A 13,682-nucleotide genomic window follows, 5' to 3' on the forward strand; every position below is an offset into this window, starting at 1 on the left:
AATGACCAGGATGTTACATGTAATCTACCATGTCTCTCTCTGCATGCAGTATGTGTGTCTCTGCTCATACTATTTCACTGTCTCTACTTGCAAAAAACAGACCACATATATATAAGCAAGACATAACATTCCTTTTTCATTTCAACGGCACACCCTGGATCTTGATTGCACAGCTTAGAGCCTATTTGTGAAGTAAGAGGCCTAACAGACATGCTGCCTAAGATTCCCTACTAGTACATATGCTAAAGCCTAACTGACTTTAAGAAAACATGTATTTCCATATTTTTAAACACATCAACTAAGCACATTATTCACCCAGACCCATTGAAAATCGAGCTTGACTCACAGTGTGATCTTAGGCACATGACCAGGATGTTACATGTAATCTACCATGTCTGTCTCTAAATGCAATATGTGTGTTTTTACTCATACTATTTCACTGTCTCTACTGGCAAAAAACAGACCACAAATATATATAAGCAAGACATAACATTCCTTTTTCATTTCAACGACACACCCTGGATCTTGATTGCACAACTTAGAGCCTATTTGTGAAGTAAGAGGCTAACAGACATGCTGCCTAAGATTCCCTATTAGTCATATGCTAAAGCCTAACTGACTTTAAGAAAACATGTATTTCTATATTTCTAAACACATCAACTAAGCAAATTATTAACCCAGATCCATTTAAAATAGAGCTTGACTCACCGTGTGATCTTAGGCACATGACCAGGATGTTACATGTAATCTACCATGTCTGTCTCTGCATGCATTATGTGTGTCTCTGCTCATACTATTTCACTGTCTCTACTGGCAAAAAAACGGACCACATATATATAAGCAAGACATAACATTCCTTTTTATTTCAACAGCACACCCTGGATCTTGATTGCACAGCACATGACCAGGATGTTACAATCAGGACTCAGATGTTACAATCAGGACTCAGTTTCTCACTGGGTCCTGATTCTTTCTTCTACACTTTTCCTTCACAGGACACATTTATTTTTTCATTTGAGAAAGTTATCGTTGATGACAAAAACATGGAGAAGCTGGTGTTACATTTAGAGCCTGAGCTCTGGTCTCCACCTATTCTGTTCCCTGCGGATTTCAGATCATTATCAAACGAAGGAGTCTCTCGGAAGGCCGGTCAGTAATGGCTGGTACTGCCTGCGAGTTTAGATTTTTTTTCTCACACTGAGGTTGAGGGCAAATTGGAGAGCCCGATAGGGACCAGTCTTGGCACTTGGTTTTTTAAAACTGCCACTGCTGAGCACCGGCAGGACCCATCCTACTTAAAGCTGTGCCACTTCCGATTCAGTTGTGAGCTATTACAACCTGTGAGCTATAATAACCTGATATTTACAGCACTTAAAGACTGAAATACAGCAGCATGAAGTGTGTTTTGAAAAACAGCTGCATCAATGATTATACAATATTATTACTACGATTAGACAGGGTCCTGCTGACATGGGGATGACATCAGCCGGGTGTTGTGCATCAGTATTGAATGAAGCACTGTTGCTGATGCAGCGACCAGCTGAATATGAGTGAAATGTTTATTGTGGACGGGTAGTTTCTAAGCTCACCTTTGCTTCTGTCTGTTTTGCAGCTGCGGTGACCCTGGATCCGGACACTGCAAATCGGTGGCTCATCCTGTCTGAGGACGGAAGGAGCATCAGGCTGGGAGACAGAGCTCAATATGTGGCTGACACGCCCCAGAGATTCAGTCCTATTGTCATTGTCCTGGGGAGAGAGAGGCTGAGCTCTGGGAGGCATTACTGGGAGGTGGAGGTGGGGGATAAGACGGCCTGGGACCTGGGTGTGTGTGATGAGGCTGTGAACAGGACCGGAAAGATCATACTAACACCTAAGAATGGATACTGGGCAGTGTGGCTCAGAGAAGGAAAATACAAAGCTCTCACCTCCCCTTCTACCCTCCTGAACCCCTGTGTTCCTCCCAGGGCTGTGGGTCTCTTCCTGGAATATGAGGCGGGCAGGCTCTCAGTGTACAATGTGGATGACCGGTCTCTGCTCTTCACCTTCTCTGGGGTCTCCTTCCCCTCAACCCTGCGGCCCTTCTTCAATCCATGTACTAATGACGGAGGGAGGAATGCGGGGATGCTGCAGATCCTGCAGGTGAAACAAAAGTGAGAACATCTCTCAGCACAGCTTAGTAATCATTTATTCTGGGACTACTACCACAGCGTATCCAGTGCCCCCCACCACATATTGTTTCTATTCATTGTTTTAAGCTGCTAGAAAGACACATTAGCACAGAAGTCTAGTTTCTATATCCGTCTCTGTTTACACTCCAATCATCAACTAAACTGGAAACCAACAAACATTTGTTTCAGAAGCTGTGCGGCGCAGGACCAGTGTTGCCTCTTTGTACTTGAGTGTTGCTGAGCACGGGCCAGTAAGTGCGGAGTGCGTCTGCCCACTGCCCCCCTCCCATCCACCTGCATGCCCCTAGAATACAGCTCTCTTCCCATTCAGGGACACTGTTGTGCGTGAGGATGCAGCCCACACTTTTCAGTGGCATTGTTCAATGGAGCTCACCCCCCTTATTCCTCTCTAGTATTGAGGAGAGCTGAAAAATAAAATGGTAACCCTATCATGTCTGTCTTTTTGATTTGGAAATTGTCTTGAGACTGGCTAGATCATCTCAGTAGAATGGATGCCAGTTGTGAGTTTGTTTTCTTTATCTATTTTAACAAAGACCAACAGTTATGCTATCAAAAACTTGCAACATTTTAAAATCATGAATTTTGCGATTCCACATGGAAAAAACTGAAGTAGTTGGAGAAGAATTAAGCAAGCTTATAAGAGACAGAATAAGAGGGCCAAAACCATGCCATTGAAGTGCCGCTATCATAAAAAGTAAATGTAGGCGTTCAAAGGCTTTTTCTGCATCTAGGGTAATAGCAGCTAAAGGGGAGGAACTCTTGGATGCAAGATGTATAAGGTTAAAAAAAGCTCTAGAATTGTCAGCCAAAGTTCTACCCCTAACAAACCCAGTTTGTTCAATACCATTCAGGTCTGGAATCAACTGATTAATGCGGAGAGCTAACATTTTCGCAAACATTTTGCAGTCTAAATTTATACAGGAAATATGGCAATAATTAGCACAAGATGAGGGGTCTTTGTCTGTCTTTAGAATCAAACAGATCATTGCTTCCCAAAAATGCTGCAAGTCTCATTCTGCGAGAGGAAGTAGTGATATAGGGAGAGGAGATGTGGGAGAAGAGTCTGCGAAAAGCAAAAAATATTCAGCTGTAAAACCATCTGGACCGGGAGCTTTATCCCTAGGTAGTTGAGCCTGAGCCGCCTTAATTTCAGATAAAGATAAGTCTTGATCAAGAAAAACTGTGACTGGGGGTGAATGTTTTGGCATTGTGTAACATTCCGTCCATCATCTTGTGTGTTTTGTTGATCAAGAAAAAAGCAGTCCGGAGTGGGGGAAGAACTAGGAGAAAGAGAATCAAAAAACAAATCCAAGGCAGCGTCTGAAGGGAAGGACTCGGGAGTATATACATTTTTATAAAGCTCTGTAAAACAAAGCAAAATTTCTTCATCTTTATGATGATTTATACCTTTATCATCCAATGATATTTACTATTTGGGATTTAACCTTCAGATAATTTGCGAGCAATTTACCTGCTCTGTTGCGCCCGCCATAAAATTTAGAGTTGATCTTTAATAATACACTGATGCCTCCTCAGTAGACTTTCTGTTGAAATTCACTTTAGCCTAGTATCATCATTGTTAGAAGTGTAATAAGCATGTTCGAGTTGCTTAATAGACAATAATAAGGATGAGGATTCCTTGAGAAGTTTCTTCCTCTTAACAGCAACATAATCAATAATATAACCTCTGCCTGTTCCCTTGAAAGCATCCCATACAATTTGAAATGGCATGTCAGGGGTAGTGTTAGTATGAAAATAGTCCACTAGAAAAGATTTGAAATGTTCCACAAAAATAGGATCTTTGAGTAGATAGTTATTAAAACGCCACCTACAAGGTTTGGAGGGTTAGGAAGGGAGATCTATATCAATAGAAACCGGTGATCTGATATATGTATGGATCCAATTTCCACATGAAATAAGTTAGTAAGAAATTGAGGGGTCACAACATTGTTGGCAATTCTAGATTCTGAATTATGTCTGGGGGAATAAAAAGTGAATTCCAAATTTTCCGGGTTATAAATCCTCCAAGCATCAACCAAACCTCTGGATTGGATAGAGTTTGCAAAAGTTTATGCATTTTGTTAGGAACATATCTGGAAACAGATTTTCTATTGATGAAAGGATCCATAATTTGATTACAGTCTCCATCAACGAGAAGATTAGTGTTTGAACAGGAGTGTAGGACATGTGTTGCCAAAACTGTACGGAAGATGGAATGCCATTAATAACAAAGTGAGGGGAAAGCCATCTACCATCAGCATCCTTCTCCCGTTCAATAGTTAGGGAAAGAGACCTATGAAATAGAGCCACCACGCCATTCTTTTTTTCTTTGGCTGGGGAACAATAAACGTGACCCACCCAATGCTTCTTGAGTCTATATCACTTTCAGTAAGATGCGTCTCTTGTAGCATTGCAATCTTACATTGTAGTCTAGATAAATGCGTAAGGACTCTTTGGGCCAGATGTATGAAGCCTTTTTCCCGTTTGCAAACGGGCCGATTCTCAGAATCGGCCCATTTGCAAACAGGAGAAAGCCTTTTGAGATGTATCATCCCAAGAGGCCCTCGCAAAATGTTCAAAATGCATTTAAGGAATCGCAAATTGCGATTCCTTAAATGCAATTCTGAAAGCACCCAAGTTGTGCGATTTTACCTTAAGAAAGCGCAAATTGTCACCAACTTAAAGTTGTTTCTAATTCGCGATTTCCTTGAAAAATGCACTTTTTTGCATTTTTCAAAGTGCTATGTGGCGCACAAATATGCCCTTAGGGCATGTATGTGCGCCACATGTGCACACATGCATATTTCAGGGGTGCAACAGGGTGTCCTTTTCGCACCCTTGCACCCTTGATATCTTCCCATTCATTCCTAAAGGAATGAATGGGTAGGTATTCCTTAATTGCAAATCGCAACTTGCGATTCGCAATTAAAAAATATGTAGGAATCGCAATTATTATTGCGAAACCTACATACATTGTATTTTGCGAGTCCTTAATAACGAATCGCTAAAATTCTCTATTAAAGACTCGCAAACTCCAAAGATGACACATCTTCCACTTTGTTTCTTTATAGGGTTTCGTAGACCCTTCACATTCCAGGACATAATACGAATATTACCAGTCATAGAAAAAAGGAAAAGGCATTACAAACAACCATAGGCATTCTAAAATTGATAACATTGTGAATATATTAAATGGAAAATAAAGAATCACCATTAAGAGAAATTTGCAATAAGAAAAAGTACAAGTAACAGATAATTGAAACTATAAATGCCAAGTGAGTAGAGAGCTCTCACAGAGATATAGCAGTCAGAAGCCACTGTCTACCAGTTCAGGTAGAGAAGGTGACTGTGTTTAAAGCCTAGTGGCGAAGGAATAGGGAGGGACACAAACATATTTCACGCCGCCACAAAAAGTCACAGTGATACACACTTTACATATTCGACCCCGCTTTAAATTTTCACCCTCTTCTGTAATGCCACACTGTGAGAAAGTTACCCATGGACTTTAATAAAGTGCTGCAATGGCCGACTAATGCTATATTACAGCATCTAGTTTACCTGTGCTATATTGGACCGGGTGGTTTCTGGTGCTCGGCACCGTCACTTAATTGTCAACACCGGCGCTTGTGACAGCCTGCCACAAGTCAGCGCTGTCTGTCTGTTTTAGAGATGACCACAACAGCAGGCATTGATTAATTCAATATACATTAAAATTACTATTGCCTGCTGCCCAAGCCATTCCTATAGCCTTGGGGGCCTGGAGTAGACTGAATCATCACACTTGCACAAGTGTCAGGGTTAGTAGTTGTGATGTTACTAGGCTTGGCAGCACGGCAGGAGCGATATGCGTTGCATACTTGAGTGCCTGCCTGACGCCGTCCTGGCATCTGGTTCTCCAAAATGTAATCACTTATCGTTTGCTATCTGTGAGCTCTGTGGGCACAGCTGGGCCACTGTTAGGTCAACGATATTTGGGGTGTTGCATGTCCTTTCCTGCCCAGGTCTCAAAATGGGTGGGCAGTTACTGGGCAGAGCTCCCTGCTGTAATCAGCGCGCGATCCTAATGCATGTTTTATGAAGGCACAGCATAGCACCAGACCTGCAAAATTACATTCAGCCTTCAATATACCTGCAAGCCCATTTCGCACACTTCCACCACCCTCTTAGGTGCTGCACCACAAGATGAGTGCTACCCTTCCTTAGGGTTCGGGTCCTCTTTGTAAGATGGGGCTGGTTTTGGTGCGGGATATAAGGGGGAAAACTATTTTTCCTTGAAGCAAACAATTTAGCTGGCATGTGAGCTCGTTCTTTATGGCAATTGGAGAATGCACTGATTATATGCGTTTTTATTTATCATACATGGTATCTGTCTGCGATAGCTGGGAGTTGAACCGTGCTATGATGGTGGCAACTTGCTCGCAGGAAGATGGACCAGACATTCCAGATGGAGTATGGGCGGCAGCAGCGCCAAGTATGGGGAGAGCGCTAGGAGGAAGACGGAGGCGCCAGCATACAGGAGTGAAAGGTTACCGGGTCACGCATTCTTGTGGTTGGTATTGGTAAGGCAACCGGAATTTTAGGTTAGCAGGAAGCTGTATCTGGCTTCTTAGTACATGCAGTTGCCGTCTTGGGAGGCTGCACAGACATGGGGTTACTCAGGGGAATGGGTTATCCCCCAGTCAGGATTCAGAAGCAGCGCGGGGAGAGACAGCCCATAAGTCGACACAGACCCTACCTTCATTTAACTTGGGTAACCTCCCCATCCCTTCCAAATAGAGGAGGGCGTACAGTTCCCCATTTGTTGGCTATGCCTATGAAAGATCTTATGGGATATCCTTTCCAGGCTCATGATTTGTAATTTTCCATCTGATAGTGTGTCGCCACCTGAGACTTTCACCCTCCAGAGGTTGATAAAGTTTGTAACATCGAGTTGAGTAGCAATAAACAACTGTTAATCAGTGCCAGGATAGTCCCCGGGTAGGGGGGGGGGGGAAGGTGCGCAAGCACACTCCTGGTAATTTTGGTATAGACGATGTCAATCACAGTCAGCAAGTTTTCCTGACTATGCAGTAAAGACAGGAACAAACACATGGAGAGCCAATGGGTTTGGATCTTGCACAATAGTAATAAATGGAATAACTTTTACTTTCGACAGGCCAGAGTGAAAACAATTGTAATTAATTTTTGCCGCCGCTTCAGCCAGCTGATCGTAGTATGATTTTCGGAGGCTGAGGGGTTGTTACCTCTCTAGAGGTAGGTCCATGAGAAAACTTTGTGCTTAGTGAGGTCCTCAAAACCAAAGTGGTTGTTGTATCTTTCCAAGGGGAAGACTATGTTAGGTACTTAATAGCTCGCTATGTAACACATCAGGATGGACAGTAAACAATTTCTAGTTGCAACTGGGGATTCCCTAAGTCATGTCTGCACCTGCTCATTCGTCAAGCTGCTGCATCAAGTTGTTTCCAGATGTCTTGGAGTGACAGGCAAATGCAGTAAGGAAACAAGTTTTAAGTTACAAGGTCACGTGCAGGGGGCAGAGAGGTTTCAGTGGACCCACAGAAGGTGAGTTGCGGCAAAGCATGAATCTGGGAACTTCAAATTGTGAAATTTTCATGGGTTTAATATACGAAAGACTCTTTTGAGGCGGAGTAAAACCGTTCCAACAGCAATTACAAGGTAACTAGAAGGGAAGCCATACCCTGCTTTGCTTCTGTGTAGGGCTAACAATTCCGGGGATAACAAAGCGAACTAGGGCTATTGCTGGTTGAAGCACCAAGGGTCACAGTTGGTCCGCAGGTAGGGCGTACCTAGGATCGGACTACAGTAAGTTAGCCTGAGGGGCTGTGTATGTTGTCACTCCAAAGAGGGTGCAGTGTCTGCAATAGTTGAAACAATACACATATTCCCCCAAACCGGATTTGACACCATCCAGTGTTCAAGATTGCAAGAATCCATGGTAGCATGAGCTGAAAGCCATTTTGTACTTGGCAGCCATCTTAGTTAGCCATGTGCTCGCCATGTGCTTTCTCCCTCTTCCAGAGCCTTGTACATGCTCAGAAAGGCCTAGCTAGTAGAGTGCACCTGCTCCTAGTATGTAATTGTCAGGCTAATCTTGCTGATGTAGGGAGATATGTCTCCCCTTCCACTTTGTTGATCAAGCACATTTTGTATACTCATATTAGTCAATTTGTATTCTTGTATGTGCCAGGACCTCCCCTTGGTTTTATACTGACTAATGTAACCTATGCATATATAAGGCCCCTGTTCTTTGTACTCCTTAGAATCCCTCCTACAGTGGCCTGAGGGTACTGTGTGACGTGGTCTCCCTTATCTGAGGTTAATAAATGCATTATTTTTTATAATACAGCTTCTGTGCCAATCTCTTCTTTGTTGGTTAAAAGGACCATGTGTATCAGTGAACCTCTTAAGAGGTTTATTTTTGTACACCAGGGGTTCGCCATGGTTTAGCAATCTGAGGAGCTGCGCAAATGTCTGGGCCAACTCTGCAGAGTAGTTGCACACTGGACCCGGGGCCATGTTACAGGTTGCTTCGGTTAAAAAACATTCCCCGCCCGGATCTACAAGAGTGCTGCTGTCTCTTAGTTGGGGAAACAAGGTATTAAAGCAGTAAAATGCAACAATGTATTAAGAAAGGTTGGCATGATTTAAGCGAAGGCAGGTCGCTGTACTTATAGTGCCCCCCCCCCGTCCCCGTCCCCATCCACTTGTCTGCACCATGGCTCACATTGGCGAAGTTTTAAAATGCGTGACTTGGGCTAGGAGGGGACAGCAGCCTGGAATCACAGCAGTTATACACCGCAGGCAGAAGCTGAGGGGCTAGCATGCTACATGGCCATGTTATAAAGCAGAATATGGGGGGGTCAGGTGTGATGCCAAAGCATTACATTGGCCATACACGGGCAGAAGGGTACAGTGCCAGGAGCAGCCTGATTTCTGAAGCTTGCTATGGGCAATCATGGGCTGTCATTCCATATATGGGTGTTCTGCGACTCCAAGGAGGTCTGTCCCTTCGCCCTTCAGGAGAGGGTTATTTACTGATTCATGCTAACAGCTCGCCCATTACCAAAGTTCAGGTTGAGCAGGTAATGTAGGCATACTTTACAATGTCAGGCAATGCGGGTCCTGGCAAGCGCTTTTGCAGTCATTCTTTCTGGAGGGGCAGCGACTGCAGTCTTCAGGGCGGGCATGTAGCGGAGTACATCATGCAGGTGGGACAATGGGAATCCCAATGTTTTAACGTACTTCCGTCCGTAAGCCACCCAGGGGAGAGGCCGGATGACAGGTTAACTAAATTATGTACAGTGCGAATTTTGAGTTTACCGAAGGCAACCCTGTGATGCATTCGATTTTGGCCGGGTGCAGTATTATTGTGTGAAATTATGGGCAATCTTGAGTAGTGGTATAGAATGGTGCGCAGTGCTTCAATAAATGTGTTTGGCAACCCAGCATTTCTTTCTTTTTCCAGGATCAAAGGTCTAGATGAATGGCCTTCGTGCGCCTTGAGAGTGGCACAGGAATGGAGGCATGGGTTTTGTCTCCACTGAGTTAATTTGGTTGGGGCTCCCAGGCATGTGCTGGAACAGCTTGCTGGGGGAGGGGGTGTCTCCCCTCTCTCAACATTTTGGTCATACACCTGGGAGGCAATGATTTGACTCTCCTGGGTAGGAGGGCAATGCTGCAAGAAATGAAATCCTCCATGTGTAAGTTCAGCAACCAATTGGCGGAATGTGTGTTATGGTGGTCAGAGATAACCCCACGTTTAGTGTGGCGAGGAGCGCAGTCAGGGGATGCTGTGGAATCCTCACGCAGGAGAGTTAACAGTGCCATGTGCAATTTCACTGAACAGTGGGGGTTTGGCTTTGCCAGGCATGGTCTGCTGCATGCCGAGCCCACAGGATTTTTCGAAGAGAACGGGGTTCACCTGTCTAGAGTGAGCATGGACTTGTTTTTGCCAGACAGGGATCGGAGGATTGGGTGATTGGCCATTCGGGCCGCCTCTTGAGAGTGGCACGGTGGGCGGAAAGCAGGTAATGGGGGCAGGGGTTTTCCGCCAACAAGATAATTTGGTTGGGGTACCCAGTCATGCACTGGAACAGCTTGCTGAAGAAGCTGAAGCACAGACTAGGGGGGGTGTCTACCCTCTCAACATCCTGGTCATACACCTGGGAGGCAATGATCCGACTCTCTTGGGGAGGATGGAACTGCATGCCAAGTCCACAGGATGTTTTGAAAAAAATGGCGTTCACCTGTCTAGAGTGGGCATGGACTTTGTAGATGGATCTGGGAGAGGGAGAGGCCTTGGAATCAGCAGGATATAGGTAAGAACGCTGGCCTTGGTGGGGGGGGCCTGGTTGTGACGGTGGCCACACCCAGAGCTGTGGCGGAGTTATAGGTTGACAGGTACACAGGGGTAGCCTCTTCAGGAGCACAGCAAGGGTGCAAATGCAAATATCCCCAGGACGTCCTTGCGGTGGACCCTGGAGGAGCGACGGCACCCTGCTAGTCCTACGGGCGGTTGTAAACCTGAGCAACCGGGGGCTGCCTGGAATGCTCTACCCCCCTCAGGGGGCGTGAGTAGAGGGCTGGACTGGCGGGCCACAGGTGGGGTAAACGCTCCCCCAATATTGGTAAGCACCGATTGACTAGGGCCAATATGCAATTTGACTCGTCAGGTGGGCAGGTGGCAGAGCGGCTGCCTGCCCTTGGATTGCCTGTGAGCTAACCCACCATGTTGGCATATTTGGTATGCAAATAAACCTGCAGCAATTTTCTCCAAGAAAAAGGAGTCTTGTCTGTTTATTTCATCAAGAGATTGCTGTATGTGTGATGGGGAGTGTGTTGCCGATATTGGCACTAAGCAGCTGTGCACCTCCTCCCCTTATGTGGCCTCGCCAGATGAAGCGCCCTCACGTTTCCTCTCAGCCACAGAACTGCTCTCCGGCGGGGTTGAGATGCCTTGCTGTGACCCAACAGACCACGTGATGCGGCCTAGCTTTCTGCTCACTGCTGGGACATTGCGGGGCACAGCCTCAGCTAGAGGTGCTGGAGCGGGTCAGAGTCAACTCATGGGGATGGTGTCGAGGGACGATGATGGCAACTGTCCTCGGCAGCGTGTAGACTTTCCCTTCATCACATTACAACGTGCAGCAACCGTTGTACTGCGGTTGCTGCATCTCTTAGAGAATTGGATGAGGTGTTCCAGACTCATCCTACACCTTCCCCAAGGGGAAACACTGTGCTCCTTGCTTCCCAGCAGGTGGGGTCAGACCGCTTGTCACCAATGTAATGTTCTGGGTCCTTGGCCCTCATGATCCATAAAGGATGACACAGACAATGGTATAAGCGGTAGTCAGCTGGCCATGAGCACATGCGCTCAGGTCCTTTTATTGGCAGGTTCACCTGACTGGTGACACCTGTATTGATGGTTGTGGGGTGAGTGTAAAGCCAGCCATCCGGGTGTGGCTTGAAACAACATGTCCAGCAGTACACTACAACACCTATGTTCCAAATGGCTCCAATTGCTAAGTGCATTAAAGCCTGTATCCCAAAACTCACTCCTGCCCTCATTAGCGCTCTTGAGTTCACCATTTCCTGAGTCCCGCTGCATTTATTTTTGCCGGCATTGGTGGGAGGTGTGCTTTAAGCCAGATATGGACGTAAGACTGGCTCTGGCTCCATACTTCAGGGGCACCCATACCACATTAAACCTGTAAATATCTGTGAGATAGAGATTCTTGCACCCCCTTATGACATTCAGAGTTGGGGGGGGGGGGTCATCATCTTGTATTAAGTCACCAGACAGAAAGAGGGCAGGACATCAGCGATACAGTATCGGTTTGTGGCGTTTTGACAGAGCACACTGACACCAGGCCTAAGTTTGTGACTTGGGGCAGGCAACAAGTCACTCAGTGGAGTAAAATGAGCAAGGTGGTCTCTGGTAGCAACACCACTGTCTGCGCAGCTTTAGAAAGACAGTCATGCAGCTGGTAGAGTGCACCAGGGCCCAGAGGAGGGGTGGGCACAGTTCTGTCTGCACAGTTTGCTACTTCAGAGCGGGGCCATTCAAGGTTCACCCTGAAATCTTCTGGCCACTACAGGAGGAGCTGGATTCTTCACCCTTTGGTATCTGAACATCACTTGAAAGAGCAATGGGTTCATTTTTCTCAGGCCAGCAGACAGCGGAATGTGTCGGGCACTGCTGCAGTCAGTCGAGGCCAGAAGAAGAGCACATGGGGCGCTTAAACTGTGTGCTGACTCGCCTTGTGCTATCACTAGAACATGGTGAGTCATTCAAAGTGAGAAGCTGGTCCTCCGATCTTGGTGTGAGTGGGGCAGCAGATGGAGCTAGCAGTGTGTACACTGACCCATTCGCTGTCCACCAGGCAACGGGTACAGCAACTATACCTGAATCATTTGTAATTGGGGAATTTGTTTTTTGCGTCACAGGAAAATGCTTGAAAAATGAGCCTGCCCTGCAACAGCTTTCAGAGTGCAGAGGAAGCTCCCAGACCGGTTGAAGTGCAATCTGCTCTTGATTTTTTCGGAATCCTTCATAATGAGCAGATCTTACGTTAATTTCTGATACACCGTGAAATATGACCCTGTTAAGTTATATTTCGTCTTTTTTTTAAAAGGTGGTGGTGAGGAACTCCTAAAATCCTATTCCCCAAAAGACACCGCAGTCACACATCCATGGGTGGGTGGATCGGGGATGAAGTTAAACCTCAATTTCATGAGTCAGTGTGTCCCAAGATAAGGTACAAATCAGGATATCAAAATACAGTCAGATAAGGAAGGACAGAAGGGAGTTCTACAGCAGCATCACATTGCCAGTCCAGCTAAGCACCATCCAACTACATGAACATTGATTCTGCCCCCTCTGACCGAGTGTCATCCATAGATGGCGAACAAACCAGTTACAAAACAATAATGAACCATTGTGAATACATGTAATACTGCAAACAGATGGAAGAGCATTGCCATAGTGAGCTCATGAGGAAGACTCGTCCTCAAAAACAGCATTATGATAAAATAAACATAGTTTGTATAAACACGTGCAACAGAAATAATAAACAGTGGATGTTGAAGATGAAACATCTGTAGAAGAGTTTTTGAAATACACAAAATGTGCAAATAGTGTGGAAAAATTTAAAATGCTTTTGTTTTAATGATGCATAGAGTCGCAACTGGTAAGATTGTGCCTGAAATGAAGGGGATTATTTATGAGCCCCTGCGTCACTTTTGCGCCACCGGTGCATCACTTGTGATGAACCAGTGCCGTAAAAAAAGTGCCATGTTGCACTATATTTACGAAGTGACGCATCTAGGTAGATGCGTCACTTCGTAAACCCCCGCGCTACATTATACCTGAGCCAGATATAATGTATGCAGGGTGGGCATTCCCCCGCAAGAAAGGGTCGTAGGAGTGGCGCAGCGAAATCTATGAGATTTCGCCGCGCCACTTTTAGGACG

At 45.6% G+C, this 13,682-nt stretch overlaps 1 protein-coding gene across 4 annotated transcripts in view; it reads left to right on the forward strand.

The window, feature by feature from the left end:
* LOC147717708 (E3 ubiquitin-protein ligase TRIM39-like) overlaps positions 1-2,620 on the forward strand; it is a 332,681-nt gene extending 330,061 nt beyond the window's left edge. For all 4 annotated transcript variants that reach the window (XM_086920552.1, XM_086920554.1, XM_086920551.1 and 1 more), the window contains one exon: positions 1,613-2,620. In XM_086920552.1, the coding sequence (XP_086776678.1) occupies positions 1,613-2,154 (542 nt within the window). In that variant the 3' untranslated portion in view covers positions 2,155-2,620. The remainder of the gene's footprint in view (positions 1-1,612) is intronic.
* Positions 2,621-13,682: the final 11,062 nt, after the last annotated feature.

This window comes from Lissotriton vulgaris, chromosome 5 (assembly GCF_964263255.1).
Source record: "Lissotriton vulgaris chromosome 5, aLisVul1.2, whole genome shotgun sequence".
In the NCBI taxonomy this organism is placed as follows: domain Eukaryota; kingdom Metazoa; phylum Chordata; class Amphibia; order Caudata; family Salamandridae; genus Lissotriton; species Lissotriton vulgaris.